Source organism: Tripterygium wilfordii, chromosome 7, assembly GCF_013401445.1.
Source record: "Tripterygium wilfordii isolate XIE 37 chromosome 7, ASM1340144v1, whole genome shotgun sequence".
Taxonomy (NCBI): Eukaryota; Viridiplantae; Streptophyta; class Magnoliopsida; order Celastrales; family Celastraceae; genus Tripterygium; species Tripterygium wilfordii.
This window is the reverse complement of record NC_052238.1, coordinates 4,509,205-4,524,886: the sequence shown is the minus strand read 5'-3', so window position 1 is coordinate 4,524,886 and position 15,682 is coordinate 4,509,205. Positions and strand designations below refer to the sequence as shown.

The 15,682-nt window shown below is 35.9% G+C and overlaps 4 protein-coding genes across 5 annotated transcripts; 1 reads left to right on the top strand and 3 right to left on the bottom strand.

Moving 5' to 3' along the window:
- Positions 1–2,240: 2,240 nt before the first annotated feature.
- On the top strand, positions 2,241–4,162 carry LOC120003032 (WAT1-related protein At5g64700). Of its 2 annotated transcripts, none has more exons than XR_005469232.1 (7): positions 2,241–2,527; positions 2,609–2,671; positions 2,743–2,859; positions 3,093–3,324; positions 3,405–3,627; positions 3,708–3,806; positions 3,903–4,042. XR_005469232.1 is itself a non-coding variant. In XM_038851925.1 (7 exons), exons 1-7 carry the CDS (start codon positions 2,337–2,339, stop codon positions 4,045–4,047), a joined length of 1,059 nt encoding a protein of 352 aa, XP_038707853.1. In that variant the 5' UTR covers positions 2,248–2,336; the 3' UTR covers positions 4,048–4,162. The 2 variants fall into 2 exon arrangements, 1 of the variants encoding a protein (XP_038707853.1); XM_038851925.1 differs by having other exon boundaries at positions 2,248–2,527; positions 3,405–3,563; positions 3,655–3,806; positions 3,903–4,162.
- Positions 4,163–5,343: 1,181 nt separating this feature from the next.
- LOC120002499 (terpene synthase 10-like) lies at positions 5,344–6,086 on the bottom strand. Its single transcript, XM_038851268.1, has 3 exons — positions 5,923–6,086; positions 5,715–5,853; positions 5,344–5,625 (listed from the first exon to the last, which is right to left on the bottom strand). The coding sequence occupies exons 1-3, from the start codon at positions 6,084–6,086 to the stop codon at positions 5,344–5,346; spliced, it is 585 nt and encodes a 194-aa protein (XP_038707196.1).
- A 223-nt stretch (positions 6,087–6,309) lies between these two features.
- On the bottom strand, positions 6,310–9,271 carry LOC120003031 (terpene synthase 10-like). Its single transcript, XM_038851924.1, has 7 exons — positions 9,047–9,271; positions 8,690–8,966; positions 8,230–8,611; positions 7,922–8,140; positions 7,718–7,856; positions 7,383–7,628; positions 6,310–6,710 (listed from the first exon to the last, which is right to left on the bottom strand). The coding sequence occupies exons 1-7, from the start codon at positions 9,269–9,271 to the stop codon at positions 6,417–6,419; spliced, it is 1,782 nt and encodes a 593-aa protein (XP_038707852.1). The 3' UTR covers positions 6,310–6,416.
- Positions 9,272–12,667: 3,396 nt separating this feature from the next.
- Positions 12,668–15,187, bottom strand: LOC120003030 (terpene synthase 10-like). The gene is made up of 7 exons (XM_038851923.1): positions 14,904–15,187; positions 14,533–14,809; positions 14,073–14,454; positions 13,770–13,988; positions 13,564–13,702; positions 13,219–13,464; positions 12,668–13,064 (listed from the first exon to the last, which is right to left on the bottom strand). The coding sequence occupies exons 1-7, from the start codon at positions 15,126–15,128 to the stop codon at positions 12,771–12,773; spliced, it is 1,782 nt and encodes a 593-aa protein (XP_038707851.1). The 5' UTR covers positions 15,129–15,187; the 3' UTR covers positions 12,668–12,770.
- Between the last annotated feature and the right edge of the window lie 495 nt (positions 15,188–15,682).

Here is a 15,682-nt window from a genome sequence, read left to right as displayed (position 1 = left end):
TAAGTAGCTACTTTAGCCCCAATAATTAATTGGGGAGTAGTATGTCAAACGTGTGCAAAATAAGTTTGTTCTCAATTTGAAGTTGAAGAGATCGAGTTGTAGACTGAACCTTAAAATGGGGTTTGAAAAATAAATACTAAACTCATGGGTTTCCTTTGCATGAATCACAAGATCCGCATTAACCATATGATCCATCTTTAATCTTTATGTCCATTTCACTATGGCCGGCTGGCCGTAAACCAGTTAGTGACGATCTTTCCAAGCAAATTCAAAGGAAGAAGGTCCCAATTAATAATTGGAATTTTTGATGTAAACAAAGTGAATATTCGAGTTATCAACATCGGTTTTCGCCCTAGCTAGCTACTTTCAATTCAAAGCCAAAGCTGCACGTACGTGGCGTAACCATCGATCACACTACTTTATCATGCAAAAGCAATATCCAATCCCATCGATCTTCCTTGGAATTGCATGCATGTGCATGGCCCTCAATCTTGAGCGCGACATGCATGAAATTGCTTTCATATATCTTATATATATATATATGAAAGCAACAAAGTGTATAGTAACTATAGTGAATAAACAATTTTGCCGTCCAAAAAGTACTTCAGCTGGTTCTATTATTACATTTTATTCATGATGAATTTATTTGAATAAAACAAGGAAATTAAACTTTATATGATTATTGGTCACTTCTCTCCAAACCTTGTGGTGATTTTCAAACATTGAATTGATTAAAATCATCAATAGTCACATCTAATTAATTAAAGCCGCTCTTTATGTCACGCGTAGTAATTAGCTTTAATAAAACTAAGGATTGGGTATGGCCTTGTGGATGATTTGCACTGTGATAGAAATTGTTTTGACAGTCAATCAAAGAATCGGGACATGCCATATATAAACACAACTTTTTATGATGTGAGACTTAAGGGGTCTAGATTTTGAAAGTTCCAACACAAGTGCCAAGAGATCAAGTTGTTTTTTCAAACAAGATTCAGGACCATATATGCAAAATCTTTATTGAAGAATTGATGCTCGACTTTCTTTACAAAGCTAGAGTTTTGAAGAATTGAGTGATCACCACATTTTCCATTTCTTGGAGCTTACTATATTAGAGGCAATTAATTGAATTAATATATTATACATATATACATACATATAGATGGATATATGATGCTGTGGGAATTGGCTCAAAAATAAGTTGGACAAAATCGCAATTAATGTGAATAGGATTGTTACAAATAAGAATTTCGTACGTAGGGTTTTCTTATAATAACAGTGAATCAGTGATGGTTGAGAGAGAGGGGCAAAATAGAGTGAAAGAGCCTTTCTTGAGAGAGAAACTTTAGACCTCTTATAAGGTGTGAGTTTCACTCATTGTAATCTTTTCCAATGAATATTTGATATCTGTGGCCTGTGGATGTAGGCTTTTATCGAATCACGTAAATCTCTTGCGTCTTTTACTGTTTTGTTGATTTACTTGCATCTTTTACTGTTTTGCTTCATTCTCTACCGTTGTTTAGCTTGAATCTTGTGTTTGGTTTAGTCAATCGATTGTGAATTGATTTTAGCATAACACATGCTTAGTTTATTTATTTTTTTGAGAAGAATCTCTTTTTCTTCATACGACAAGACTTGAGTGCTTCAGCTAATGTAAATAAAGTGACCTGCCAGCTCGAATTATTTGGTCAATGATGAATATTTTGGAAGACATATATATGCTATTCTTGAAAATATAATAGGATGATATTTTGATCACATTTGAGACCTAACTTTTCATTGATGCTTCAATTTTCTTAGCCCTTCTGCAATTAACAAGCATTAATTTAAGCATCTAAAGCTGTGGACATGAACTAGTGCTTCAAAGACATGTAAAGAGGTGCAAAAGTGAAGGGGGGGAACAAGAACCTTTCAATTAATGTTTGTTTAATCAAAGCCAAGAAAAAGAAAAAGCCAATAATACATTAATTTATATTAAATGTATAAAAAGAAAAATTAGGAATCAAATATGAATATCATTAAATAAAGTAAAACTCAGAAGATTATGTACATAAGTTATAAGTATGATCTCCTAATTGCTAACTAATAAATAGTGTATATATATATAAAACTCATGATTAAGTTGACTATTAATTAGTGTATACATATGTTTTAGCTGCTTTAACTGGTGGCCACTCACTTTAAAGCAGCTAAAACATATGACATATGAAGAAGCATGTAGCTTTCACTTGGCAATTGTCTTCATTAGATATCCATCTATATGTCTATATAATAGCCTTCAGCATGGTTTCAATATATTCTATTTATAGCAGAAGAACATTTATAGGTAGGTATAATATATGTATATGCATAGACCAATGGATGGAAAGAAGCCTTATTTGGTAGTTATTTTGGTACAATCCATCTATACTGGGATGTTCTTGCTCTCAAAGGCCGCATTCAATGGTGGCATGAACAACTTTGTCTTCGTCTTCTACAGACAAGCTGTGTCAACTATTTTCTTAGCCCCAATAGCTTTGGTTTTTGAATGGTAATCAACTCTTTCGACTACTTCTCTCTAATCCCTTGGTAATTACTTAATTAATCTCATCAATATCTGCTTTGGATGTAGGAAAAATGCGCCACCCTTGTGCTTCCGGACCTTCTTAAAGATTTTTATGCTGTCGTTATTAGGGTAAGATTAATTTCTATACAATTTGATTAATTAATTATTCTTGTTAGTTAATGAACGTGCGGTTTCTGCAGGATTACATCGAGCTTGGATTTGTATGGTGTTGCCCTTGTTTATACATCGGCAACTTTAGCCGCTGCAACTACTAATTGCCTCCCTGTCATCACTTTCCTTTTGGCACTTGTATACGGGTTAGTAATTAAACTCGATTCAGCAGTCTTATAGATCTCATGTTTTTTTGTTTCCGCTATCCCAAATATTGAGATTGACGCACACGATTTCATATGGATCATGTGCGTACGTACATCTCATCGTTTGGGATGGTTCGGAAAAAATACTATAATCGTTAGCATTTTTTATCTCAATTTGTACTACTGGAGTAGTAGTGTGTGCTCACCAAACATATTAACCGGTAATTGATTAGGATGGAGAGTTTGAAATTGAGAACAAAACCAGGGATGGCGAAGTTGGCCGGGATACTAGTTTGCTTGGCAGGAACAGCCACTCTAGCGTTTTACAAAGGACCTCATTTCCAGCTCTTGTGCCACCATCACCTTCACAATAATGTCCATGTTTCTTCCGGAAAGTCATGGATAAAAGGTGTTTTTATCATGCTTACTTCCAACACCTTTTTCGGCTTGTGGCTCGTCTTACAGGTATATATATATATACATACATTTTTCATAATTAAGCAGAAGCAGAAACAGAAGCAATACTAATTAATTGAAAACTGCAGACGCGAGTTCTGAAAACCTACCCTTCGATTCTTCTCTTCACAACTCTCCAGTGCCTTTCCAGCACTGTTCAGTCCTTTGTCGTCGCCATTGCTTTTGTTAGAGATCCTTATGAGTGGAGGCTCGGGTGGAATGTCAGACTTGTTGCCGTGGCTTATTCTGTAATAATAATTCACTTCCAAAAATTACTTTCTTTCTTGACCATGTTTTATGATCTCCAGAGAAATAAGTTAAAACTAATGAATGTAACAGGGAGTTATGGTGACTGGTGTTTCATTCTACTTACAATCATGGGTGGTGGAGAAGAAGGGTCCAGTTTTCCTTGCCATGTCAACTCCTTTGGCTCTGATATTCACAACCCTTTCTTCTGCCATTCTCTTGTGCGAGATCATCAGTTTGGGCAGGTCAGACTCTTTGATACAATTTTAGTTGCTTGATTAATTAACTAATCTTTTATTTAACTTATAGCACATGTGTAATCTTGTGTTTAATTATTGCAGTATTTTAGGTGGGATTCTGTTGGTTGCTGGACTTTATAGCGTTTTGTGGGCGAAGAGCAAAGAACAGAAAATTATTGATACACAAAATCAATGCTTAGAAGCTGATAAGGCTGGGGATCAGGACTTGGAGCAAGCATGCAAGTAGTAGTAGTTGTGGAAACTAAACATATATATTATTTTGAAATATATATTGCAATCCAAATCATATAGTGCTAATTACAATACTTATGTGAAAATCCGAACATTAATTATTGTTTTAAGGGATGGGTGTAACAAACAATGACTCCATGCGAGCCCGAACATTGTGATCTTGACTAGCATGACCATCACCATATAAATACATGACATGGGCAGTCCTTGTGATGTTCTTCATTAAGCTTCTTCCATATTTCACTAATCAAATAGTCTATGTGATCTCTTGCTTCTTCTTCCGAAACTCCTGTTTCGTTCATGTAACACTGAATTGATTTCGGGGTATCGTCTCTCTTCATTTCATCCCGAAATAATGTCCATAACATAATTTGATTAATATTGCAGATAACAAAATTGTAGGTCAAATCAAAGATTAGTGCGGTGAATATGGCCTTATTCAGCCAAACTACACCAGTCGATGAATGTTTTGGAATATGAATGGCTCAAGTAAATAACAACTAACAAGGTAGGCAGAATATCAAGTACGGGTCTGTTAGTGTTTATAGAGGTCAGTGATGCAACTAATGTGATAGATGGCCCAAATAGGCATTCTAGGCCCATAAATAGGAACCCTAGTCGAGCCCAACTCCACCAAATCATGTAACGCATGTTATGCGAGGGGCCGAATATACAAGATTAGGCCCATAGAGAGGAAGAGTCTTCCAAATGTTTTTTTTTATTTATAAACAGTCTCTTCCAAATGTTCGATCATATGCCCGAATGAAATCACTATAGTGTGTTTGGATTGAGGGATTTGGAGGGGAGGGAAGAGAAGAGAGATGGAGTTTTTTTTCAATTCTCTTGTTTAGATAGATTATAAAAAATTGAGAAGAGGGATTTGAGGGGATTTGGGAGGAAAATTTCATTAAATTTTTGTCAAAATTCTTTCCTCCCAAAATGGAGTCATTTGGAGGGAAGAGATTACTAATTAAGTTAGTTATAAGTTTAAAACCTATTTTACCCTTGAACATAATACTTAAACATAAAAAATAAGGATAAACTAGTAAATTAAACTACTTTTCTTTCCTTCCTTTTTTATCTATCCAAACATGAGAGAGAAATATATTTTCCCTTCCATTCTCTTCCCTTTCCTTCCTTCCCTTCCCTTTCCCTTTCCCTTCCCTTCCCTTCCCTTCCCTCCAAATCCCTCAATCCAAACACACTCTAAAGCTTCCTTGTTGATATGTCTTAAGTTGGTGTTAAGTGTTTGTTTGTTATTATTATTGATTCAATTCGATATCCTGCGTATTCAATAGCTTAAGAGTAGATCAATCAGATTCCATACCGCAGAAGTCCTGATATCATCTACCATTCGTATGATCATCGATGCGTGACGGATAAAATCTGGATATTCTGGCAAACTTTCCAGGACCTCTTTGGATAGTGGACTTGACACCAAATAAGCACTGATAAGTATTATTGGTAGTGTCACTGAAACCCATCCATTTTTCAGGTATTCTGCTAGAGTTGGCTTGTATCCGTTATAAAACCACTTCGCTTCTATGTGGTAACTTTTGCTTAAAGCTCCCCACTGAAGCATCAAAAAAACGTATATATTTATACACAACACAAACAGAATGCCGAAAGGATGAATTGTACAAAGTATTAGGCAGTACTAACCACTTTCTTTAAGCAAGGAATGATGTTAAGTCCTTGTTCCTTAAGAGCAGTAAAAGCAGTCCCGTTCACGGCATGGTAGACACTGAAAAATACCATCTTCATGTAGTCTGGGAGCTGCTCAATTGCATCGATATCCCATCTGTTCAATAGTAATAGTTAAGACACATGCATCACATTGCATTGGAATAGAATTTATACAAAAACTAACCTCCGAATAACATCCGTGAAAAGCTCAAGCTCGTCCAAGGTACCGTAGATGTCATAAACATCATCAACTGCTGTTAGTATTTGATGGAGCTTAGTGTCCATTCTCCTCATGTACCCAAATTGAGGCTCAAATCCCATCCCAATTGCCCATAGATAATTCTCCATCAACCTGTCTCTTGTAAAGCACAATTTCAGTATTTGACTTATAGCACAAGTGTAATCTTGTGTTTAATTATTGCAGTATTTTAGGTGTGATTCTGTTGGTTGCTGGACTTTATAGCGTTTTGTGGGCGAAAAGCAGAGAACAGAAAATTATTGATACACAAATCAATGCTTAGAAATTGATAAGGCTGGGGATAAGGACTTGGAGCAAGCATGCGAGTAGTAGTTGTAGAAACTAAACATATATATTATTCTGAAATATATATATTGCAATCCAAATCATATAGTGCTAATTACAATACTTACGTGAAAATCCTAACATTAATTATTGTTTCAAGGGATGGGTGTAACGAACAATGATTCCATTCGATCCTGAATATTGTGATCTTGACTGGCATGACCATCACCATATAAATACATGACATGGGCAGTCCTTACGATGTTAAGTGCCATTTCCTTAAAAACTGGAGGCCAAAGAGAATCTGCACCAAACTGTTCTTCATTAAGCTTCTTCCATATTTCACTAATCAAATAGTCTATGTGATCTCTTGCTTCTTCTTCCAAAGCTCCTGTTTCATTCATGTAACACTGAATTGATTTCGGGGTATCACCTCTCTTCATTTCATCCTAAAGTCATGTCCATAACACATAATTTGATTAATATGGTAAATAAATAGATTTTAGGTCAAATCGAAGATTAGTGCGGTGAAAGGGTTAGACCCATAGAGAGGAGGCCTTGTTCAGCCAAACTACACCAGTCGATCATGAAACCCATGTATTGTTATGGAATATGGATGGCTCAAGTAAATAACATTAGGCCCATATAGGCGAAGCCCAATCCACTAGGAGGAAGGCCTATCCAATATTTGGCCCATAAATATGATTTAATCAATCAATCTAATAAGGTAGGCATCGTACCACTGAGCGCAGAATAATGGAATATCCAAATATCAAGTAGTGGCCGGTTTATAGGTCGGTGACTCAACTAATGTGATAGATGGCCCAAATAGGCAAGTCTAGGCCCATAAATAGGAACCCTAATGCAGCCCAACCCAAACTACACCAAATCATGTTAGATGTAACGCATGTTATGGATGGCCAAAATATAGAAGATTAGGCACATAGAGAAGATGAGTCTTCCAAATGTTCGATCATATGCCTGAATGAAATCACTAAAGCTTCCTTGTTGATATGTCTTCCGTTGGTGTTATGTGTTTGTTTATTATTATTGATTCAATACAATCTCCTTCAAATCCTGCAAATTCAATAGCTTAAGAGTAGATCAATCAGATTCCATACCGCAGAAGTCCCGATATCATCTACCATTCGTATAATCATCGATGCGTGACGGATAAAATCTGGATATTCTGACAAACTTTCCAAGACCTCTTTGGATAGTGGACTTGACACCAAACAAGCATTGATAAGTATTACTGGTACTGTCACTGAAACCCATCCATTTTCCAGGTATTCTTCTAGAGTTGGCTTGTATCCGTTATAAAACCACTTCGCTTCTAAGTGGTAGCTTTTGCTTAAATCTCCCCACTGAAGCATCAAAAAAACGTATATATTTATACACAACACAAACAGAATGCTGAAATGATGAATTGTACGAAGTATTAAGCAGTACTAACCACTTTCTTTAAGCAAGGAATGATGTTAAGTCCTTGTTCCTTAAGAGCAGTAAAAGCAGTCTCGTTCACGGCATTGTAGACACTGAAAAATACCATCTTCATGTAGTCTGGAAGCTGCTCAATTGCATCGACATCCCATCTGTTCAATAGTAATAGTTAAGACACATCATATTGCATCGGAATCGAATTTATACAAAAACTAACCTCTGAAAAACATCTGTAAAAGGCTCAAGCTCGTCCAAGGTACCGTAGATGTCATAAACATCATCAACTGTTGTTAGTAGTTGATGGATCTTGGTGTTCATTCTCCTCATGTACCCAAATTGAGGCTCAAATCCCATCCCAATTGCCCATAGATAATTCTCCATCAACCTGTCTCTTGTAAAGCACAATTTCTCCGGTAGGCCGGACGATGTCCACCATCTTTATCAACAAACAAATTGTCAAGAAGAAGAAGAAGATTAAATCATGTAATTACTTGAGCTTTATATTAACTTTATAGTTATGCTGACCTTGAATCATATTGAAGCTCTGCCTGGTGCATAGCTTGAACCATGTTGAAATCCAATTTAGCAAACTCAAGTAGAGTTGGATTCATGCCTTGTGTTCTCTCATAAACATCAATAAACCACCTTGCTTCAATTCTTAATAATCTCCAATGCAATGGAAGCTCCAAGGCATGACTCACTAGCTCCAGCAAAACTCGATCTTGATCTCGGTTTTGCTCGACGCAGTGTTTTAGATAAACTGAAGTGAACTTCCTTGCATCCTCCAATATATTCTCACCTGTTACCATCAGAAACGTAGCTTCATACAGATGTAGCATTCCTTTGATATCATCAGAAATACATGCCTTGAAGTTCCCTTTCTCATCCTGGAAGCTACAGAAGACATCTGCAATACCAATTAAGATTTAGTTAATTAATTACACAAATTCAAGATCAAAGATGGTATATATGGAAGTTTAGTTACCTTGACTGATTTTGTAACCATGTTGTCGGAAAATTCTGAATTCGAGAGCTGTAGCATATAAATTCAAGTCCCTCCTGTTCTTCCATGTATCATCAGTACAAGTGGTGTGATATAAGCTCTCTATCATCCTCTGTATTTCTTCCTTGAAGTGGTAAGACAATCCGAGTCTCTGCAACGTATCGATTAGCTCAAGTTGCTTTACATGATCCACAGTACTGTCCAGCATCATCTTCACATTAATCTTCATTTTGTTAACTTGTTCAACATATGGTTCTCCCTACACAAATCAAACAATTTCTGCTTAGAAATATTGCTACAAATTGAAACTCTTGGAACACTAATTGAGAGAACTTATACCGTGTAGTCACTTTTCAGTGACTGAATGTAATTGTCATCCCAAATCGTCGGTTGGAAGTTCGCGGATCGCCTGATTATGTTTTTATCCTCTGTAATCGTACATTTGATTGGACAAGGAACGAAGCTTTTACGTAATGACATTAAGGCAACGTGATTTCTCGGTGAGTTTAGCCCGGAGACTGTGCATATAGATAGTGAAACTGAGGGGAAATGATTAAGAGCCATTAATCGCATAAGATTGCTATATTAATGTGTATAGTTATATCAACTTCCTTTGTGATATATGTAAGTACATACATACATATATATATAATACAAAAATTCTGCTACTGCTGCCGATTAACCTTTTCTCAGCTGCTATACCAACAGTAGATTTCAATACCAAATGCTTAATTAAAACATGGTCTTAAAATTTACGTTTGAATAATACAAATTGTAGTTTAATATAGCTGATTTTTCTATATAATCAAGATATGCAATCTATCCATATCTACCAATCTATACATATTAAAGTGGGAGAGCCAAGACTGGCTTGCCGACACCTGTTAAATTCTCTTTGGAGAGCGAGTGAGGAAGTTTTCGTACTCACTCAGGTGGGTTTCTGTTGTTGGGTTTTAATTAATTGCCTGTGATTGTGAAGGGTAGTGTTGGTTTTATACAAATGCAAAGGTATTTTCTTTTTCTTTTTCTTTTTTTGGTTAGTTGACCTTGTTTAACCTTGTTCTTGGTATTGTGACACCTGTCGAAGTCGTGTGAGGATACATGTTTAACAACTGTTGTGAAGATAAAGGATAACCATGGCATATGTCGGACACCTGTCCAAGAAGGTGATTTTGGTTTTCATCTTCCCCTGTTCTTTTCGTCGTCTTCCTCTACCAAATGGTATTATTTGTTTCCTCTGTTTTTTCTTTGTTGGATCTCCCGCTGAGTGGTTTTCATCTTCCCCTGTTCTTTTCGTCGTCTTCCTCTACCAAGTGGTATTATTTTTTTTCCTCTGTTTTTTCTTTGTTGGATCTCCCGCTGAGTGGTTTTCATCTTCACCTGTTCTTTTCGTCGTCTTTCTCTACCAAGTGCCAATAGCCGGCTCCTTGGGGAGGTCAGAGAGGCCGTTGCCTAATACCTCTCATGGGGGAGGGACTTCACTTTTTATCAAGTTGTATAGTTTTTTAGGTGTGTACAGACAGTACAGTGTAATTATCAATTGATATAAGAAAAAAATATCTTAATATATTGTTATTTAAGAAAACAAACCCATTAGCCCAAACACAAAATGACACGTTATCACATATATAAAAATTAAAAAGTGTAATTCATTGACTTAGATCTTTGATTGTCGTGTAACAAATCAAATCCGAACATAACAAATGAGGCCCATCCCCATGAGTTATTTGATTTAGTGTTATTTGGTTTCATTTGATGTAATAAATTTATAAGTTTGAGTTGATTAATTTATTGGATATTGGTGATAATTTATGTGTATTCAAGAACTAATTATATTACATTTTGGATTTATTAGATATGCTGGATTTAAGATTTATAAAAAAAAATTATTTTAGGGGATGGGGGCCTCATTTTCTTAACTTGTCTAAGGCTTCCAAAATGCTAGGGACGGCTTGTTTTTGTTCTCCATTTTTTCTTTGTTGGATCTCCCGCTGAATGGTTTTGGTGAGGCTCTTCATGTCTTGTGTTGAGATGGTTAGAGCACTTCCAATGATATTATTTTTATTGGGCCAACAAAAGTGTATGGAATTTTGTGTTTCGTTGATGTGACTGTATTGAAATATGTGTTTTGTTGATGTAACTATATTGGGAGATTGTTTTGCTAATGTTATTGTATTAAGATTTTGTGTTTTGGGATAGTTTTGTTGTGGACAACATGGAGGCATAAGATTTTGTTGGCCTCCATGTTGGGTGGAAAGAGATAATGTATATGAATTTATATTTTGCTTATGTGACTATATTGTGAGACGTGTGTTACTGATTTAATTGTATTGAGAGACGTGTTTGACTTGACTTTTTGTATAATAGAGGTGAGATCCAATATTTATTTTTGTTGGGCCATTAAACTTGCACCATTACAAGTGCTCTAAGTACTTGGTTATCTTCCTGCCGTTCGTCTCTCTCTTCACCCGAGTGTCTCCCATTCTTCGTGGTCTTACATCCTTCGATCTGCAAGTAAGAGATCAAGAGCTGCGATGAAAGTTCTAAAGAGGGATGAAAATAGGGATATTGTACGAGGATGTGGCGGTGAATAGTGATTACTCAAGCAGAGAGAAGTAGGGGCGGATCTAGAAAATGAATTTAGGGTGGGCTTGGTTAGTTGGGATGTAGGAATTTATAAGAAGAGAGTTGAAGGTTGACGGGGGTTTGCTGCCCCCGAAATTTTTTTTAGAACATTTACTGAAATGTGATCAGAGATAAACAAATATCTATGTAGTTATTACATTAAGTAAATATTTATATAGTCATTAAATTACACATCAAAATCTATATATTGAACAATGATCGGGAATAAAGAATCGTTTCAATTGTGCTACACGATTTTTCATTGAGTGGAAATCTTCTATCATGTACGAGTGCTACGAGTGTGTAGCAATCAATATTTGTTCTCTTGTATGAGTGTGCATGTATCAATCAATAATTATTAAATTGACCATACATATATATAGTTATTAAAATCTAAATAAGTGAATTTAATTTGAGATTTGGGTATTTAGAAGTATATATGGTAATTTTTTTTCAAAATTTGAGGGTGGGCTCAAGGCTTCAGCTGGATCCGCCACTGGAGAGAAGACAGGGGATCCCAATGTGATTAATGTATAAAAATCTTGTGCAAGTTGGTTTGGCCCTGGGGATTTTGTATAAAAATTAATGAATGTAACAGAGAATTATGGTGATTGGTGTTTCATTCTACTTACAACCATGGGTGGTGGAGAGGAAGGGTCCAGTTTTCCTTGCGCCATGTCAACTCTTTTAGCTTTGATTCTCTTGTGCGAGATCATCAGTCCGGGCAGGTCAGACTATTTGATACAAAATTAGTTGCTTAATTAATTAACCAATCTTTTCTTAACTTATAGCACATGTGTAATCTTGTGTGTAATTATTACAACATTTTGTTATAAATATACTTAATTAAAGTATGTAGTCGATTGTAAATCTATATTGGATAGACGGATTTATTTGATAAGTTTCAAATAGTTAAAATCCTTGTGGAAGTTATTAAGTGAAACATACCAATAGACACTTGCGAGTTACAAATCAATTTGAAAATGTGTCATAACTGTTTACAAACAACTCTTGGATATAAATATATATCTAATCAAAAGTTTTTGTTATCTATCTGCCTTCCTCCAAATATATCTTCTCAGTGAGTTGATTTGTTGAATCCTATAAGGCTGATATTGTTAAGAGTGTAAGGCAAGATTTGTCTTAAGGATAGTGATTATTTCACGTCTCAAAGCAGTGTTTGATTCAAGTTTTTCCTTCACATTTTAGGTGGGATTTTGTTGGTTGTTGGACTTTATAGAGTTTTGTGGGGGGAAGAGCAGAGAACAAATAATTATTGATACATTAGAAGTTAATAAGGCTGAGGATCGTGACTTGGAGCAAGCATGCAAGTAGTAGTTGTAGAAACTAAAAATATAATACTATTTTGAAACATATATTGCGATCCAAATCATATAGTGCTAATTATAACACTTATGAGAAATCAAAACATTTTTTTTTAAGGGATGTGTGTGATGAACAATGACTCCATGCGTGCCTTGACATTGTGATCTTGACTGGCATGACCATCACCATATAAATACATGGCCTGGGAAGTCCTTACGATGTTCAGTGCGATTTCTTTAAAAATTGGAGGCCAAGGAGAATCTGCATCAAGTTGTTCTTCATTGATCTTCTTCCATGTTTCACTAATCAAATAGTGTATGTGCTCTCTTGCTTCTTCTTCCGAAGATCCTGTTTCGTTCATGTAACACTGGATTGATTTTGGGTTATCTCCTCTCTTGATTTCATGCTGAAATAATGTCCATAACATAATTTGATCAATATGAGTTTTGGGCCTCTATAATTGCCTAGAAGGAATTGGTGTGGAGCCCCCACATCCATTAATAATTTAATAGGTAAATAAGAAGATTGGAGGTTAAAAGTAGGTCAATTAAATTCCATACCGAGGAAGTTCCGAGATCGTCCGCCAATCGTACAATCATCGATGGGTGACGGATAATATCTGGATACTCTGGCAAACTTTCCAGGGCCTTTTTGGATAGTGGAGTTGACACCAAATAAGCGTGGATAAGTATTACTGGTGCTGTTATTGAAACCCATCCATTTTCAAGGTATTCTTCTAGAGTTGGCTTGTACCCGCTATAAAACCACTTCGCTTCTAATATGTATCGTTTGCTTAAATCTCCCCACTGAAGCATCAAAAAATATACATATATATATACACATTCATACAAAAACGAGATGCTGAATTGTACATCAAGAAAACAAAGTAGCTAGGCAGTACTAACCACTCTCTTTAAGCAAGGAATGATGTTAAGTCCTTGTTCCTTAAGAGCAGTGAAAGCAATCTCGTTCATGGCATTGTAGACAGTGAAAAATGTCATCTTCATGTAGTCTGGAAGCTGCTCAATTGCATCGATATCCCATCTGTTTAATAATAGTAGTCAGACACATTACATTGCATCGGAATCGAATTCATTATACAAAAACTAACCTCTGAATAACATCTGTAAAAACCTCAAGCTCGTCCAAGGTACCGTAGATGTCATAAACATCATCAACTGTTGTTAGTAGTTGATGGACCTTAGTGTTCATTTTCCTCATGTACCCAAATTGAGGCTCAAATCCCAACCCAACTGCCCATAGAAAATTCTCCATCAACCTGTCTCTTGTAAAGCATAATGTTTCCGGTAGCCCGGACGACGTCCACCAGCTTTATCAACAAACAAATTGTAAAAGAAGGAAGATCAAATCATGGAATTACTTGAGCTTTACATTAACTTTACAGTTTACTGACCTTGAATCATGTCGAAGGTCTTCCTGGTGCATAGCTTGAACCATATTGAAATCCAATTTAGCAAACTCAAGTAGAGTTGGATTCATGCCTTGCGTTCTCTCATAAACATCAATAAACCACCTTGCTTCAATTCTTAATAATCTCCAGTGCAATGGAAGCTCCAAGGCATGACTCACTAGCTCCAGTAAAACGCAATCTTGATCGCGGTTTTGCTCGACGCAGTGTTTTAGATAAACTGAAGTGAACTTCCTTGCATCCTCCAACATATTCTCACCTCTTACCATCAGAAACGTAGCGTCGTACAGATGTAGCATTCCCTTGATATCATTAGAAATACAGGCCTTGAAGTTCCCTTTCTCATCCTGGAAGCTACAGAAGACGTCTGCAATACCAATTAAGATTTAGTTAATTAATTACACAGATTCAAGATCAAAGATGGTATATATGGAAGTTTAGTTACCTTGACTGATTTTGTATCCATGTTGTCGGAGAATTCTGAATCCGAGAGCTGTAGCATATAAGTTAAAGTCCATGCTGTTCTTCCATTTATTATCACTACAAATGGTGTCATATAAGCTCTCTATCATGCTCTGTATTTCTTCCTTGAAGTGGTAAGACAGTCCAAGTCTCTGCAACGTATCGATTAGCTCAAGTTGTTTGACATGATCCACAGTACTATCCAGCATCATCTTCACACTAATCTTCATTTTGTTAACTTGTTCAACATATGATTCTCCCTACACAAATCAAACAATTTCTACTTAGAAAATATTGCTACTAATTAAAAGACATACAACGTACACTAATTCAGACAACTTAATTTAATTATACCGTATAGTCACTTTTCAGTGATTGAATGTAACTGTCATCCCAAATCGACCGTTGGAAGTTCGCGGATCGCCTGATTATGGTTTCATCCTCTGCAATCCTACATTTGATTGGACGAGAAACGAAGCTTTTGCGTGATGACATTAAGGAAATGTAATTTCTTGGTTGGTTTAGGCCAGATAATATGCGTATAGATAGTGAAGCTGCAGGGAGATGATTAAGAGCCATTACTGGTATAAGATTGCTATATAATGTCTATGGTTATATCAACTTGTTTTGTGATGCGTGTAAGTAATTACATTCGTCTATATATATACACATTGATATAGGGCTGAAATAATGAAAACAAAAAGTTGCAGAAAATTACCATTTGTATCAGTTAATAAAAATCAATTTTGAGCGTGAAGTTGCCCAATTGGAAAATTTTGCAACGTTGTTCGACTTTGATGAAATTTGACTGGCTGAAGCGAAACAACGTTCTAAATCAAACCATGCATGTGTCTTTGGGTCCAAGCCCACCCTTATTTTACCAAATTTCATCGTTTCAGGCCTCAAACAGGTCTTACTTATTTTTAAGGGTATTTTTATAATTTTATATTTTTTATTTTAGCTCATATTAGGGTTGTAGCCGGTCCTATTGATCATTATCTATCATTTTATCAAACATATTAAAATCCTATAGAGTTTTCTCTCAAATTCCTAGAGGATTCTAGTATTACTCTTTTCATCAAATGTTAGTTTGATTTATTATTGCTTTCCTGTGTTGATATGCTTGCGTTACA